Here is a 17,982-nt window from a genome sequence, read left to right as displayed (position 1 = left end):
GAAGTGAAATCAATGTATATCAAGGTAAAAGGAAACAGGACACTTGGTTGTTCTTTGCAACAAATCAATATCATAAAAAGAAATCGATACACAGCTAAATAAAACACAGTCCTAACTTTGATTCTGCTTTGGTAAAAAACAGTTGAAAATGATATCCTGCGGTCAAATAGGTGAATGTGGTGTGAATATTGAAAGAAATGAAAGTTTATTGAAAGGCTGAAAACTGTTAACTTTAGAAGCAGGAAAAAAAATAAAAACCTTATTTTGGTAAAAAACATACATGCATATAGGAGCACAGAGAAGATTGGAAAGGATATACATTAAGGTGAATGTATAATTTTAGTGATGAATGCTCAATGATGGGACTGTGAAGATTTGATTTTTAGCTTGCTATATTTTCTATTTTTTTCCACAACGAACATGCATTACCCTGTAATAAATGTTTTAAATATTTATCAAAGTCATTAATGATTTATGAAATTATTAAGAAACTGACAGGTGACCTTAGGATTAAATAACATGGAAATCACTGAGGACCTTGACAAGATCTATTTAAGTAGAGGGAGCAAAACTGAATGGAATTGTTCAGCAGTTCCACATAATGTTAAACACAAGAGTTACTGTATAACCCAGCAATTACATGCCTAGGTACATACTCAAGGTAACTGAAAATATGTTCATACAAAAATTTGCACACAAACATTCATATCAACATTTTTAGTAGCCCAAAGTGGAAATAATCCAAATATCCATAACAGATGAATGGGAAAACAAAGTGTGATACAATTGGCCCTCTTTGTTTGCAGGTTCCACAACAAACCATGCATCAAAATTTGGATTTTTTTTTTTTATCTGTACTGAACACATACAGACTTTATTTTTGTCAATATTTCCTAAACAATAAGGACAATTATCTACATAAAATTTACATTGTACTAGGCATTACAAGTAATATAGAAATCATTTAAAATATACAGGAGGAGATAAGTAGCCTATTAGCAAATGCTATGCCATATTATAAAAGAACTTAATTATTCAAAGATTCTGATATCCCTGGGAAGGGTTCTGGAACCAATCTGTCACAGATATTGAAGGATGACTATATATTCATACAAGAAAATATTATTCAGCAAAAATTAATGAAGTACTGTTGCATCCTACCACATGGATGAACCTTGAAAATATTAGGCCAAGTAAAAACAAAACTAAACTAAACTAAAATATGTTGTATGACTCTATGCAGATGAAATGTTTGCAACAGACAGTTTTACAGAAACAGTGGTACTTAGACAGGAAGGGATAATGAATGGGGTGATGGCTATGGTATAGGACTTATTCCTGTTGTGTTGAAAGTATATTGATGGTTGCACACCTCTGAATAGAATAAAAACCACTTTAAAAAGGGAGAATTTAGTGCTATGTGAAATATATCTCAATAAAGCTATTTGTAAAAATAAAAAGGCAGCAGAGTCTAGTTGACGTACTTATTTCAATCCTATTCAGTATTTTTTGATTTAGTATTTTCTCTGTTGTTGCCACGACACATTTCAAAAAATCTTATCCTCCCATATTTGCTAATCATTTTCTAATTCTTCTCTCTTCTTAATCTCTATCCCCACACTATGTTCAAACTCTCCAAAATTAAAAAAAGAAAGAAAAATGTATTTCTCTATTAAGAAAAACTACATTTCACAGTGTAAAAAGTATTGATACTTTTTACACCATCTATATAACATATGTACATATTACCAAAGGTGGGAAAGGAGGAATAAAGGGAGAAGGGGGTGCTGCTTTCTAAAGACACATCACTTTAAGCCAACAATATATCAAATAGCCTGAATTCCAAATATGATTTTGGATTATATAAAATAACTGACAAATTACAAAACAGGTGTCCTTCCCTCTTGAAAAATGGTTAAATACTTAAATGATGCTGCTATACTACATTTTTAATGAAATTTTAGAAATCAACAATGGTAGATAGAAGTTATCATTATTTTATGGGTAAAGAGACCAAGAGAGTACTTTTAAAGTCAAAGGTAAATTTAGGTTTACTGCTAATTTCCTCTCTTGGACTGTAAAATTTTAATAGTACACACTAATTATCTATGGTTGGAGTAACACCTGAGCAACTTAGCTAAAGATACAACAATAACAAAAACCTTATATACTTCAAACTTGGGAAGTTTTCAGTTAAAATAATAGAAAAATATAAATTTTTTCCTTCCAGAAAAAGGCATCTAAGAAAATGGTTCAGATACCTCGTGTATATTATTCACAAGTCATACATGAATCACCCTCTTCTGTATTTCTTAAATTCTATAATCAACTGATAAAAAAAACAGGTTTCATTGTCAAAGAATATGAACAGGTTCCATTTTCAGAATACATCTATAATTTAACAATAGTCCCACTGTTTATCTGCAGTTCTGCTTTCTGTGATTTCAGTTATCCACCATCAACTGCTATCCAGAAATATTAAAGCAGAACATTCCAGAAAGAAATAATTTATAACTTTTTAAAAAATTCTGTCATTTTGAGTAGTGTGATGAAATCTTACACTCCCCTGGCTCAAGACATGAATCATCCCTTTGTCCAGGGTATCCACTCTGTATCTGCTACTTGACCATTATTCACTTATGTAACTGTTATCAGAGTGACTGTCAACAGTATTACAGAGCTTGTATACAGGGTTCAGGACTATCTCCACTTTTGAACCTTCCAATTGAAAAGCATTCCTGGTAGATAAGGGTGGAATAATATACTAATACAAAAGTCTATTTTAAAAACACAGTTATTTCATATTAAAGTCTTTCAGTACATAACATTTTTATTATTTTTGGTGCATCTTCTTACGCATTTCTTCAAGAGCTGCTTCTTTCTCTCTTAGCACTTGTTTAAGTCTTCTTATTTTTTCATCTCGAACGGTTTCTTCTAATTCTGGTGGTGTCACTGGGAAAATATCTTCAGTATATTTTTTATTAAAGAAATTACTTTGTTCAAAAGCTGCATATGAACTCAACGCACCTTTCTCCTCCTTCTTGTGGGAATAGTGTTCTACTTCAGTTATCTTTTCTTCTCTGGTTTTGCTGCAGCTTGTGGGAATATTATTTTTTGATATGTCTGAAGTCGGTAAAACACTGCATAGGGGCTGGGAACTGGTGACAATAGTTACCCCATTTATGACTGTGTTGCAGGTACTCTCAGTTTTTCTCTTCTTTGTGTGATCCATCTTCTTCATGTTTTTTGCTTTTCTTTTCTTATTAAAACCCTGTTGCAATGTTGAGTAAGATCATGAAAAAAAGTTATTGTCATATATATAATGTGCTCTCAAATTTAACAAAATTTGCAAACACAAATATTTAGCAAGTAAACTCAATTCAATGAAATTTACTTGGGCCAACAATAGCAAAAAAGACCGGGATCCCACTGTGTGGTATCAAAACAAATAGCATTGTCTATAATCATAGTCACTGAGAATAAACTGCTTAATTCACACCATTCCTGTTCACGTATTAGAAGTTCTATGGACCTACCAGCAAAATACAATAGCACTTGTGAAGCACCTAAGAAATAGCTAATTTTTTTTTCTTTTCCTTTGCACAGAAGATACATGTGGAAGGAAGTTTTTCATTGGGCAGGGTTGAGGTTTAGAATACTAGATGATAGATGATGATATAGTCATAATCAGAATGACAATAGATAAAATTACAGGGACATATCTTTTCATTATTATTGACCACTTAGGTTGCTTAACAACGTATTAATAGTAAAACTGCAATGAACATCTGCATGCTTGTATTTTCCACATTTGGATAATCAGTTGAAATGTTATGGTCTATTCTTGTATTACAATGGGAAAAAAGATAATAGGTGAATAAAAACACTTAAAACAATGTCTTAACTGGGGATAGATTTTTATCTGTGCATGTTTCTTTTAAACATTTACGTACTTGCAAATTTGGTAACAATCACCATTCATACCAGTGCACAAAACTAAAAACCAAATTAAAAAAACTAGTATATTCATATATTTTTGTAGTATTTACAAGGGACACTTTAAGACCTATTACCTGTTTTCTCTCTTGTTCCTTCACCACAAACTCTGTCTCTGTGTTAGTACTACTCTTCATCACACTGCTAAAGGAATCAAAACTTTTTCCAGAGTGCAAATGATCAGGAATTCGAGTAAGGCACACTCGCAAATCTTTAGTGAGACCAAATATCTTTTTAAATTCAGCATCGCTCTTCAGACATGATGCCTTAACACTATTTCCTTGAGAGACTTTCTTGTCATTTCTTCCTTGAGAGACTTTTCCTAATGTTGATGCCATCTCATTCTGTATCTGGAATTAAGAAAACACAAACAATACTACTAATTACTCAATTTATCAGACTAGTAACTAAGAGATTATTTAATCTTTCATAAAAAAGATATCATGCTTTTAAGGATTTACATTACCTTTACCTTACCACCCACACTCAAATACTGAATTTAAATAAAATCTAAAATCATCCCTACAATTTCTACCTTTAGCTTGTTGCACTAGAAAGGTAACAGTCCATTCTCAAACAACTGAAATGAGAATAGAGGCCAATAACAACTTTAAAAAAAATGTAACATTATTTAGAAATTAGTCTTCTGAAACATCATGTCTTTAATCAATTGTGTAATTATCAGAATTCACTTCCTTACATCTCTAAAGTTTAATGAATTATTACTGAAGAGGAAAAATACTGACATTATAAAGCAGACCTCTAAGTAAAACAAGGAAAAGGTAGGTACATGAATATATAGTAAGCACACAAACATTCATATCTTAAGAACAGAGGGTAACTGGTGGGCATGAGGAGTCAGAGAGAAGGGCTAAAAAAAAGATAAAAGAAACCTGTTTTAACAAAAATAAATAAATAAACCCACCACCAAAGATAATGATAAAATATTATTTCCACAAACAATTGAAAGATACTGACTAGTCCTATCCCACCCTTTTCACATTAAAAAAAAAAAAAACCTGAATATTTCTCCAATACCTTCTCTCTCACACACACACCCCCCCATAAAAACCCAGTTCTCTATATACATGTTGCTCTCTTCATATACTAAAGGCATACTATTTTATATATATATTTATGTATGTACACAATTTTACTAATATTTGAAGTCATATAATCCTCCCCCCAACTCTTCTAAGAAAACTTGCTGTTCTGCCTTTTTTTTTTTTTTTTTGGTTGTTGTTGCTAGTTTGTTTTTGTTTTGAAGAGTTGGCATACAAATGATTCAAGATATTGTTTGGACTTGCCTAATTGTACTCCTTCTCAATATTTACTCAGATGAGAGTTTTGACTTAATTAAGTATATGCATGATGGAGTGGGGTGGGTAAAAGAGGTATCATAACTGAGAATTAAGAAAGAAAAAATTTCTATATAGATATATAAAAAGAATACCCTGACATGGGAAAATTACCTTTGATTCTTGGTCTCTGAAAACATACTGTTGTGAAGTAACAGTTGTTGCATCAACAGAGGAATTTATTTTCTCTATGCTCTGGATCGTATTTCCTTTTCTGGGGGCATTCTGTCCTGTACTAAATCCATCTGGAAAGACTGGCTTTGTGAATAAAGTCTTACTCTGTTTTAGGTAGTTACTGGATTGATTCATGTTATGTGGGTTTGTGGTAGAAAGAGATGATTTTTCGAACATTTTATTCTTCTCTGCACTTAGCTTAATCATGGAAGCAAGCTGGGTATTTGAAATTGATTTTGTTTCCATCTGTAAAGATTTACTTTTAGCCAAAACAATATTTACAACCTCTCTGGATATTTCTGTGACTGGACTTGAACTCACTACCTGTGATATGTTTTTTCTTAGTGGAATATCAGGAGAAACAGAATTCTGATGGTCAATTTGTGATGGCAAAATATCTGCCCCCTTTTTAGCCAACAGATAGACTTTCCCATTAAACATAACCAAAGCATTATCTTTAATTGGCACACTTATGGATTGTGTCCCACTAGGACTGATGGTACTCAATGGTGGCATATTTACAGTATTATCTCCCAAACTTTTCCTATCTACGAAAGTTTTTAAAATCTTTGAAGCCACATTATTTGAAGATTTAACAGGAACAAGAGATGGAGTACAAGGCCGTAGATTTTCTTGAAAAATCCATTTCACTGGAGCAGCTTGAGAATGCTGACCACCTTTTAATTGTGTCTCTGCAGCAACTTTCGATGGAATTTGGGTGGTATTTAGTATCAATGGCTTTGCTATTTCTTTAACAGGTTTTGGATAGATATTTTGAAAGTTCTTGGTAACTACATTTTTCACTGTATTTACAGGAGATACATAAATAACTGTTGGTATTTGGGAGGACTCAACTGCTCCTGAGGTACTCGTGGTTGCAGCTGCAAGTATCTTTTGCTGAACTGAAGGAGGCAATGATGATGCAGGTACGGATTTCACTTCAGCATGGGCTGGAATTTGTAAATGATGCCCGGAAGGCAAAACTGGAGACTTCACAGTCATTGGAAGATTCGGGGTTTTGACTACAATATAAGATGAATCATTTTGTGTTGAGGGAGGAACAGCAAATGTTTGCATGGTGAGTCCATCAATTTTCACACCATGACTCTTAACTTTAGAAACTGATGAGGTAAAATTTTCAGTTCCCACAGAAGTAACTCTACCTTTTTCTGCTGTATCTACTGTTCTTGTAAGAAAATACTTTGAAGAACTGGCTGGCTGAAAAATGGGCAATTGAACTGATGCACTTGTGGAAGAGCTGGAAATCTGAGTCTGAAAAGTAACTTGAACTGGTTTTCCTGTATTCCCTTTCAAAGCATCAGACATGACTGAAGATTGAACTAGTGGGATAAGATTTCCAGAAGAATTAGGAATTGGAAGTAATTGCAGAAGATTTTTTCCATCCGAGCCAATCGTCTGAACTACTTGATACATGCAGCCTGAAACACTTAAAAGAACATTTTCAGTAAATAAATACAACATACTACATGGTATATACATTTTATTTTTAAACAAATATTTGCAAAAATTATTTTAAACTATTAAAATATAATAAAATACATAATTTCTTATTTTGAGTTTGCAAAGAGAAATATCTCATAATTAGGCAATAGATATGAGATATTAACATTTTTTCTCAGTAGAGATTTCTAAGGTTTTACCCTATATGACACTAGAATAGACGCCTTGAAATTATCAGCATTATCCCTTCTCCATTTCCTTGAATTCTTTCCTTTTCTCCTTTACTTTTACTAGCAGGATTCTCATTCCCACCTCTACTTATGTTTATTTCTTTTATTCTCACTTTTTTTCTTCCAAATCTATTCTATCCTCTTCCAACTGACAATGAATCACAAGTTCAGTTGTCAACCACTTTTATTTTCCTTAAGACATCTCACATAGTGATATGCTAGTATGCCACATTTCATACTATAGAGTTACTCATGTAAGAACCATTTCCTCTTGTGATTTTTGTTATAGTACATTTGAGGTTTGGTGCTAAATAGTCTCTTGTCCTTATATTAGTTTAATTACCAACTGTCTCATCAACCCATCTGTATAATACTATGGCAATTTTAGCTGAACAGTTGTCAATGAAGGTAGAACAGACTGGAAATCAACACATTCTTTGTAACTAAGCCAATTGTGATGTTCATCGATTGTTAGATTTTAAGAAAAGTCAATACATACTAAATCTCTGTATAATAAATTATTTGGTGATTACTTAAATGCAGACATCTTAAGTTATTTATAACTAAAACTATCTTTCAGTTCTTGAAAAATATTGAGCTCTCATGGTCTCCAGGGCCATCTTACATGGTATCACTCTACCTAAGTACTCTTCCCAGACATAGTTCATCATAGAACTCAAGTCTCAGAATAATTAATATTTCTCAAGAAATACATTCTCTGGTCAACTTAACTTCCCATGTCTTTCCTTCATAATTAATCTATAACATTATATCAACTAATTCCCTTTGACACAAGATGTTATATAATAACAGTGTTTGTTTTCATATCTATAGACTGTCTCCTATGCTAAATTACAGCAACATGAGTAAGAGTCCATATGGTTTTCATATATTCAATGAATAAAAAAAAATCAAAAGGACATTTTATGATGTGAAAATTATACGAAATCCAAATTTCAGTACCTATAAATAGGTTCTTAATATTACCCAGTCACACTTTATATTTTGTACATGGCTGCTTTCATGCTAAATGATAGAGTTGAATAGCTGCAGCAGAGATCATATGGTTCTCAAAGAACTACCTAGTTCTATACAGAAATATTTACTACCTAGTTCTATACAGAAAAGTGTTTGGTGGCTCCCCAGCTACACCAACTTGTAATCTCTTAAACTACTGTGTAAGTGGATATGTAGAGACAATTATCATTAAGTAAGATAAACGATGTATTTGAAAGAATACAAAAATGCTTATTCCTTTTGTTAAAATATTCTCTTCCCACGGCTTTCAGTTTCTTTGCTAACTCATCCAATCTGAAGGACAGAACTCTTCTTCCTATTCTGTACTTTTTCCTACATTTCTTTTATATAAAAACTTTGATTACTAAAATATCACTTATGTCAACAATTCCCATATTTATATTTGTACTTTCTTTAAGATACAGGCTTATTATATATACCCCTACTTCCCCTTGACATTTTTTTCAGAATCTTAAAGGCTCCTACAACTGCATGGCGAGACTATCTCTGCCCATCATTACACTCAAAATTCCTTGCTATCTCATCTCTTAGGCACCTAAGTCAGAGCACGTAAATCTTGTTTTCTCATCCCTTGTATCTAATCCGTCAAAAATCCTATCGAGGGACTGGGGATGTGGCTCAAGCGGTAGCGCGCTCGCCTGGCATGCGTGTGGCCCGGGTTTGATCCTCAGCACCACATACAGACAAAGATGTTGTGTTCGCCAAATACTAAAAAATAAATATTAAAATTCTCTCTCTCTCACTCTTTCTTTAAAAAAAAAAAAATCCTATCGATATCATTGTTTAAATTTCCGTTACCTGTTCAATTCTTTCCGAATCAACTGTTGCCACTCTAAGATAAGGAAATATCATCTCTGACTTAAGAGTACTCCAGTAGCTTCAAAATTTCTTTTTCCCTTTAGTCATAGATATCCTCTCCCTCTTAGTTCCATTCAGTACACTAAAACTGGTCCTTCCTGGCTTACAACATTTCTAGTTGCTTCCCATTATTCTTCAAATGGCAGAAAGAAACTTCTGATGCAATGGAAGCCAAAGGAAGAGAGGATTTAAAGAAAATTGGGCAATTATATGGAAAGCTTCTGAGAGTCCAGAAAGAATAGGATTAAAAATATACACTGGATGGGCTGGGATTGTGGCTCAGTGGTAGAGCATTTGCCTAGAATGTGTAAGGCCCTGGGTTCAAGTCTCATCACTGCATATAAATAAGTGAATAAAATAAAGGTTCATCAACATCTAAAAAAAATAAAAATATATATACACTGGAGGAAAGACTGGCCAAGAAGCTAGAAGAGGAAAAGTGGAGTTAAAGATGACCAATAAGGAGTTATCAAATAGAAACCAGAAGACAAGTAAAGGAATTAAAACTTATAGCAGGAGAAATACCTTCTTCTATTGGAATTGAAAGGAAGGTTAGGTATACTTGCAGGTAAGGTACGTAACTTTGGTATCAGAAAGCTGCAATTCTGATCTGATAGTATTTATTTTCTTCATGAAAAAAGATATGACATCATCTACTGGGAATAAGAGCAAACATAGGGAGAGATTTGAGGAGGATTAAAAATTTGGAACACTCTTTGTGAAAGAATAAGCTGACCATAGAAAATATTAGAGTTGTCAGGTATGTACTAATAGATGAGGGAGGCAGGTAGTAATTAGGAATTTGCGGTGCTACTAATGTGTACTCTTGTGAAATTTTCTTTCTCACTATACACTAGTAAAGAGAAAGCATACTGCTGAATTCATACAGGATGGCGATGATTTCAGAAGGGTACAATGAAAACTGAAAAGGAAATTGATAAGAGATATTAAAATGATAAAACAGAATCTAAACTAGATACAAAGGAAATGAAAGAATCAAGGTTAAAATATAAAGAAAAAGGACTGGAAAGTCATATAAAGTTAAAGAAGTCATAGTGAAGCCTAGGATATAGCTCAGTGGTAGAGCACTTGCATGCTCAATCCTCACATAAAACAAAACAACCCAAAAAACCACAATGGAAGCATTTAACAAGTAAGCCAGAAATATAAGACCTGATATTTAGAAAGCAGGATGCCTGAATCAATAATTCTGTAGATGCAGCAACTTCATCTGATAACAAGGACTACAGAATTAACTGGCTATGACAGAATGCAGAATAAAAAAACTGGGGGAAAAGATCTTCATATCAAAGAACCAGGCAACAAAGATATTATCCATATAGATGTTGAAGTCATACAGAATTAGAAAGAAGACTGTGGGCTAGATGCCTAGTTCAATGGCAGGAAGACGGTAGATACTCTTAATGAGCCACAATTAAGAACTGATATTCCAGAAAGTTGTCTTGAAGCCCACTTTTTTGCAGTCTATTTTTTATCCTACAATTCTATTAAACCTTCATTCTCAAATATTACCAAATACATCTTCATAGTTAAGTCTGTCTTCATTCTCATTCCCTTCATACTGTCTGTTGCCAAGTGACACTGATGGCCAATTATACTTTCATCTTGAAACTCGTCTCATTCTTTTTGTGGTTTCTAGTGTGTACAATTTGTTTCTCTTGATTTTCTTTGCCCTCCCTTCCTTATTCATTTTTCGGCATTTTAAGTATTCAATCATGGCTATTCTCCAAAGTGTAGTTCTTGTCTCTGCTTTTCTTCTTTAAGACATTCTTCCTTAAAGAGTACACCAATTTTCAAGGCTTCAAATATTCCCCTCAACTACTTCCTTGGTAATACTGACTCCTATGGGTATATGCTTTTATTCCTATACCCAATATTGATCTCAGTTTCATAGTTGTGATGTTTTATAAAATGCTTCCATTTTAATACCATCATTTAAAATTCAACACGTTAAAATTAATCTCTATTAAAAACTAGTACTTTATCCTACTTTCCAACCATATGATAGCACTATACACCAGGTCATAAAGGCTATAAATCACCAAGTCATCTCTAACGTATCATTATTATCTTCTTATTCACTTTAGATTCCCTGTAGCACTTTGCATTCATACTTATAAAATAAACAGTACAGAAATGTATACTGAATAAATTACCAAGTCTATAGTTTTCTACTTTTTAACAGACTGCATCCATCTTTTCTTTTTTCACCATTCCAACTTCTACCATCTAGATTAAACCTCATCATCTTTTCTAGAGCTCTTCCATCTGGTTTCTTTTGCTTTGATGTTTACGCTAGTATTTCTGATTGCAATTACTACTGACTAGTATGTACACTAGGATAAATTGTTTTCATCCTGTTGCTTTGTGCTCAAAGTTTCAATGTTAATCACTGCCAACTCAGTTTTACATGAAAATCTAGAACCTAGTCCCAATCAATATACAACTTCTCTATATGAAACCTTTGCTCTATGAAGAGACCTTTTTGCTATTCTGGAGTATGCCATGCAACTTATTCATTCTAAGTAGTCTTTAATTTTTATTTTCCAACAACTTAAAATAGGCTCAAAATTCATCTGCCTCACAAAACACCTGCCAGTCATTCAAACTCACAGTTTCTTTCAACTTTGGAATCACTGAAACACTTTCACTGGTGCAACTGATGCTGGAAGTTATGCCTTCTTTATTGCCTTTTATCTACTAGCTATTTTTAAAAAATAAAACAAAATGATATTTCCCCCAGCAACACTGAAACTCCTTAAGGTAAGAGACCATATCAATGACTTGCAATTGTTCTTCAACTACCAAGCACAGCAGACCCTAGAAAAATATTATATGAAAAATGATGCAGTTCTTTCCAGTCACCATTTCAACTCAACTATCTCAATGCTTTTTATTGTTTAGTATCCTTTCGTATAATTATATACTTCATTTATCAGCAAAATCTGCCTAAAAACTAGAAGTTTCATGTGAGCAGAACACATCCTTTATAAGTATTTGTGTAAGAGCAAACATGTTTTAATTGAGATGGTATTTCAACAAATTACATATATTTCTGATCCTTTACACACTACATTAGATGGCCTCTACATTTCTGCTTTAAAAAAATTATTTTGAAATCTAATTATTGAACTCCCCACATGCTCCCTTCACAAAAACAGGGAAAATGTAGCTTCTTCCAAGTCTACATATCAGTAAAGATCCACATCATCTACCAGAGACCATAAATTCCTCAAGGGTAGTTTATTAATACCTACATCCTGTGCACATAATAGAGCAAATGAACTTTAGAGGTAATAAAGTTAGCTGGATTGAATCCTACAAACTATAATTTTAAAAATCCCTAATTTCCTGGCAATAAAATAGAATGGATTCTAAGTACTAAGCTGAAATGCGGAAAGTTAAGGAAAAAAGTGATACATTATAGTAAAATTCATATTCTTTCAATCAATATTCTTTTTTCCCCACATCTAGAAGTTAACACTCCATTTAAAAGGTTAACTAACTAATTAAAACCTACAAAGATGCTATTTTCTTAAAGATCATATTCTGCTGGATGACTGAACTAAAACTAGAATCAGAATCTACTTCCCATGTTCTGGCTTGGTCACTTAAAAAGAAATTTACATGTTCTCTTCAAATCTCTATTTATTCATTTGTTATATGGAGAAAATAAGGATAGCTATAATGTTATAACTGCCTTGGAGCATGATAGATGTAGTCTTCCATTAAATTTTGCAACTGGTCTCCAAAAATAAAGTCTTTTGAAAACATTATAAAAACTAACCAAAAGGCCTGTGGTGCACACCTATCCCAGCTATTTGGGAAGTTGAGATGGGAGGATCACTTGAGCCAAGTTCAAGGCCATCCTGAGCAACTTAGTGCGACTCCATCTCCAAAAGAAAAAAAAAAAAGCCTATTAAACATACTGACATTATTATATAACTTTGGACACTTTTTGAGTATTCTAATATTGGTATGAGATGCATATTCAAATGGGATGAAAAAAATTTTGAAAAATTCCCATAAAATACATCATTTCAACTGCTAGGAGTACCTTTCCTAGCTTACTATTATGCAACATTAAGTACATACATAATATATGTAAGTACTTGTTATATATAATAACATATGTCACATATTAAATGTATTATAATAATTGTCATTAATTGTACGACTACTTGCCCAACTAGGTGGGTAGTGTCATTAACACTTCATAGTTGAAAAAGCAAGGTGGTTAGAAATAGTGTAAACTTTTGCAGAATACATGCTCTTCTTGAACAATCCTATTCACTTTCTGTATTTAGCATAACTCCACCAAAACAGAGCCCCAAAATTCAAATGTATCAACCAACAGATTAATGACAGATTTGTTAGCATGTACATACAGTTTATCTCTCCCTCTCTCCCTCCCCCATCTCACATGCTCATACAAATTTCAAAAGTAAAAATGAAACTTGTACATTCAAATGTACACCAAATAGAAAGTGAAACATTATCTTTCTAACCAAAGCAAGACCCCTGTTGAGGACACTAATTATAGCTGGAAAACAAAGGGTTAAGGGAAGACAGAAGCTAACTGCCAATCACGTAACTTACTAATTCCTATTGCTGGGTAATGTATAATCACAGGTTTATGTTATAATACCCCTAAACTTATGACTCCTAATTTTCTATTTTCAGCTTTCATCCTGGGGTTTCAGATTCAAATATCCTTCTGATTGCTTTGTGTATTCTTCATCTCAGTTAATTTACCAATATACACCCAGAAAACTCATACTATTATTGATTTCACTTTCTTCATGGCAATCAATAACAAGGTCTGCTTATTTTCCATTCTACTACTTTAAATCCAATGCCTTCTATACACCATTCTAGTTCAGGTACCCTCAGGATCTCTGAAAAGACCTATCTTACTTTCAAATCTATACTGACATGAGTTATCTAAAATATACACCTAAGCATGTCAATCTTCTCCTAAAATCTTCTAAACAATCTCCAACAGATGAAAAATAACCTCTTCAGCAGGGCAAGCCAACTCTTTAAGAGTGCTCTACTTATCCTGTTCATAATACAAAGAAAAATCAAGCAAATTCTAAATTGTTAGAAACTAACCATATTGGTTATTTACCAAATATCCTCTGGGCATATCCTGTATCTGTCTTTAACTGGATGGTTCACACTTATGTTTCTTGGTTGCTTCTGAAACCTTTCCTGTAACTTCCTCCCTCTGTGCCCTTGACAGCACCTCATGAATAACACTATCATAAAATTTATACATCTGCTTCTCCTCAACCCTCTCATTAGACTATAAGGTTTTTCATGGCAATGGCTGATAGCCCATTCTTCAGTCTCCCAATTTAGCACATAGTAGGTACTCAGTGTAAACCTACATAGGTACTCTCACAAATATTTTCCAGATTTTCCCTTTGGACTTGTAAGATTAAATTTGGGTTTTACATTTTAAATCTGGATGAATTACAATAAACATTCCATACCATGTTACTGAATTTTCCTAAAAAGGAAAAGAGCAATAACTCAGGAAAAATCCAAACTACAGAAATTAAGAAATTTTATGAACAAATGATTTAGTACCATCAAAATTATTATCATAAAAATAACTAAACTTCCATTAAACTAAAATAGATGCCATTAATCATTATTTACAGAATTATATTTGGACATATGCATGCTATTACTTACAAAACGGAATAGAATCAAATATGCAACCGATAACTAAAGTGCTAAATAGCTTCAGAAAACTATTGGGTGAATGTTCAAAATATGTGACGTAAAAACCTCAACGATTTAAAGAAATAATGCAGGTAAATATGAAGAAACGACAATGCATAAACCAATGAGTTAACAACTTGAAGTGATTTATGAATGTAACCAAAACAATTTAACTGGCAATGATTTTTAAAAAGTCAAAAAATAACCAAAAGGATTAGAAATTGGATTAAAAAAACTCAAGTACACAATAAATATCCTTTAAAATATCTCAAATCTTATTCCTGAATTTGAAAATTAATGCACTCTTAAAATGAACTGCCTACAAATTATGCTAAGTCAGAGCTACCAAATACCTAAATACTAAAACAAGGTAAGAAAAATTAAACAATCATTAGAAACAATTCTACTATTGCATTTATATACGGAGTATTATCTCTGCAACTTCCCCAAAACTTCCACAAAAAAAAAAACTGTATATACACAAAAGCCAACTCTTTTTATGATGTGCAATACAACGATTCTTTCCAAGTAGTTCTTTAATATTGTTCTAGCTTAGTACTTATTAATAACCGTTTCCTTTTATAATACTATGCATAATTTTAAAGAATTACCATTAAGCTAGGTAATAATTCTATGTCCTGGGTTATTCACATATCAAAAACAGCTAATATTTTAATAGTGCCTTACTCATTTCTTAACACTATCATTCACACACACACACACATATACATATATATTTTTTTCTTTTAAATCTTAAAATATCTCTAGATGCTATTATTTACAAATGGAAACTGAAGCCCTGGAATTCATAAATGCCAACCCATAAAGCTGGGATTAACATCAGACGGCCTGATTTTTCTTCAAACACAAATTCCCTTTTACGAGTTTTGCATCTAATGTCGTTCTTTGTAATCGGTCTGGAGACCTATTAATATTATTCTCGCACCTAAAATACACTGGCTATGGTATATATCCCTCTAGTTAATATTTTGTTGTTCCCATTTAATCTTGAATAACAAATTTTTAAAAAATACAGAATTACTGATAATCAATTTCCCAAGGTTTACAAGAATGTCTTTCTAAAAAACTAAAGCATATACACGTGCTGAACACGCCCCTCCACTCAACCATTGTGCTCTCTATATAGACCTTCAATGATGTCACAATCTCATATACCAGCTTCAAAGACGCTGTTAAAAAGTACTGGATTTACATGAGAATTTCTTTACTTTCCTCTTTACATAAAGCTACTATTTGAAAATTAAAATATTCTATTTCCTTGTCCTAGCACAAGTTTTCTTCCATTTTATATCCTGTCTTTCTCACTAACTCTGAAAACGCGCCTATTCTAGCTGAAGGTCCAGCGCCCCCAAGGCTGCACTTGCTAATCCACGCCCACAGCGTGTTTTTCTGCCTGCGCCTGAGAATCTTCTAGAAGGGTTTGGTCACAGTGCGTCGGCCATGTTGATTCTCCTCGCCCGTGGAGATCTACTCAGTGCGCCTATGAAACTCGAGCCGCTGGAGTCCTGCGGAGCCCGCGCAGGGCTGCGTGCGTCAGGCTCCGGAGAGCCTTCACGTTTCCGGGAGGGAGACGCTCGCTGGAGCGCCCGCGACGAGCGCTTTCCGCTGGAGTGGCGCACTTGGCGGAATCCGACTCCGGTACACTGCGCAGCGTTGGGAAACGACGGCCCCCTCCACAGCCTGCCTAGAGACCGGGCCAGGGGCGGCGCGTGGAGGGTTCGAAACCGGTACTTACCAATGTGAGGCGTTGCCTGAATTTTCCTCTGCGGGTTTCAGGAAGACCCTCTGTAGATTATTGGACATTTTAGAGGGTGGGGAAGGGACAGATCATCCAGCAAGGTGGGGAATGTGGGGCCGAGGTTCTCAAGGAAGCGAAAATCAGAACGAGAGAATATTGGGCTTCAGTTGCCCCGCAGCAATTGTGAGGGGTTCGATGCGGAACGGGGGGAGACCCCAGGCTCTCCAGAGGGCGTATCCCCAAGCTTCCTAGGGAGGTGGCATAGCCACCCACAAACGGGAAGGCTCCGCGCGGCGTCTGCGCCCTCCCAACCCCTCTCGGAGATTCAAGCATAAGTCTCCGCCTCCGAATCTACGTCATCGCTCCGCAGCCCTCCAAGCCGGAGAGGGAGGTGTGGCCTTAATGATACCGCCCCCAACAAGGGCCTGATCGGGGAAGACGGCAGCGTCCACTTGGCTCTGCCGGCCCCGCCCACCGAAGCCGGTTGCCGGAGCGAAGCTCAGGCCCGCGGCATCCGGCATCGTCATATCCGGTTACTAAGGCGAATGGCTCGCTAAGGCCCCGCCCTTACAATGCGGTCCAATCGCGAGTGAAGTTTGCCATCTCTTCTTCCGGATCAAGGAACAAATCGCAAAAGAAAATTCTCCGGACGTCTACGCAAAATAAAATATTTCCGGGGTCAATCGTAAATTTTTTGTCGTTTTGCTTCTAGCCTTAGGTTTTTATGCCTAGCCGTTGTTTGAAAAGACTAAGGCAGGCTCTTTGGAGTCATCATACACTAGTGGTGTGAAAAACATTTAGACGTCTCCTTAAAGAAGTCTTGTTACTAGTTCCCTGGAAGTCTCCCCCCACTTCCTGAACCTTTTCCTCTAGGCTTATTTAACCCCTTCTTCCACTTACACTTTCATGTCTCAGTCAAAACTCATTTATTGCCATATAAACGATTTGTTAAGTCTCGAAAAATATTATTCCTTATAAAAACATTTTCTGACACCTTTGTTCGAATCTCCAGAGAAACGCTTTTCAGAAGTTTCTGGAATACTGAAGTTAAATAACTGAAATGGCTTCGGTCTCTGTTTAAAGGGTAGAAATTATAGTTAAATTGGCTCCGAAATGATGTGGGAGGGGTAGTTCCCCAAATCCAGTTTTATTTAGTGTAGGCAATCCCTGAAAAAAATTGGCACTTCTCAAATTTAGGAGACTAAGTAGCCAATTTGAATGTTTATTTTGATTATTTAAAGATGGAGTTATTTTTGATGGGCTTATTTCGCTTCCCATGATATTCCCCAACTTCATCCATTTACAGGTACAGCAAATGCAATAATTTCATTCTTTAAAGCTGAGTAATATTCCA

The 17,982-nt window shown here is 34.5% G+C and overlaps 1 protein-coding gene across 3 annotated transcripts; it reads right to left on the bottom strand.

Moving 5' to 3' along the window:
* Window positions 1-832: 832 nt before the first annotated feature.
* Window positions 833-16,968, bottom strand: Lrif1 (ligand dependent nuclear receptor interacting factor 1). Of its 3 annotated transcripts, XM_076863076.1 has the most exons (4): window positions 16,626-16,968; window positions 5,469-6,975; window positions 4,074-4,346; window positions 833-3,271 (listed from the first exon to the last, which is right to left on the bottom strand). In XM_076863076.1, the coding sequence occupies exons 1-4, from the start codon at window positions 16,691-16,693 to the stop codon at window positions 2,834-2,836; spliced, it is 2,286 nt and encodes a 761-aa protein (XP_076719191.1). In that variant the 5' UTR covers window positions 16,694-16,968; the 3' UTR covers window positions 833-2,833. The 3 variants fall into 3 exon arrangements, with proteins under 3 accessions (XP_076719191.1, XP_076719192.1, XP_076719193.1); XM_076863077.1 differs by lacking the exon at window positions 5,469-6,975 and having other exon boundaries at window positions 16,626-16,715; XM_076863078.1 differs by lacking the exon at window positions 16,626-16,968 and having other exon boundaries at window positions 6,692-6,741.
* Between the last annotated feature and the right edge of the window lie 1,014 nt (window positions 16,969-17,982).

The sequence above is a fragment of the Callospermophilus lateralis genome, chromosome 7 (genome assembly GCF_048772815.1).
Source record: "Callospermophilus lateralis isolate mCalLat2 chromosome 7, mCalLat2.hap1, whole genome shotgun sequence".
Classification (NCBI taxonomy): Eukaryota; Metazoa; Chordata; class Mammalia; order Rodentia; family Sciuridae; genus Callospermophilus; species Callospermophilus lateralis.
The sequence above is the reverse complement of the archived record's forward strand: the minus strand, read 5'-3'. Positions and strand labels throughout refer to the sequence as shown.

Excerpts from the sequence above, each read along its gene's own strand:
- Lrif1 (XM_076863076.1), bottom strand. The coding sequence starts at position 16,693 with ATGTCCAATAATCTACAGAGGGTCTTCCTGAAACCCGCAGAGGAAAAT. Across the intron at positions 4,347-5,468 it reads TCAGAGACCAAGAATCAAAG|ATACAGAATGAGATGGCATC; the intron begins GTAATTTTCCCA and ends TCTTAATTCCAG. Across the intron at positions 3,272-4,073 it reads AGGAACAAGAGAGAAAACAG|GGTTTTAATAAGAAAAGAAA; the intron begins GTAATAGGTCTT and ends ACATTGCAACAG.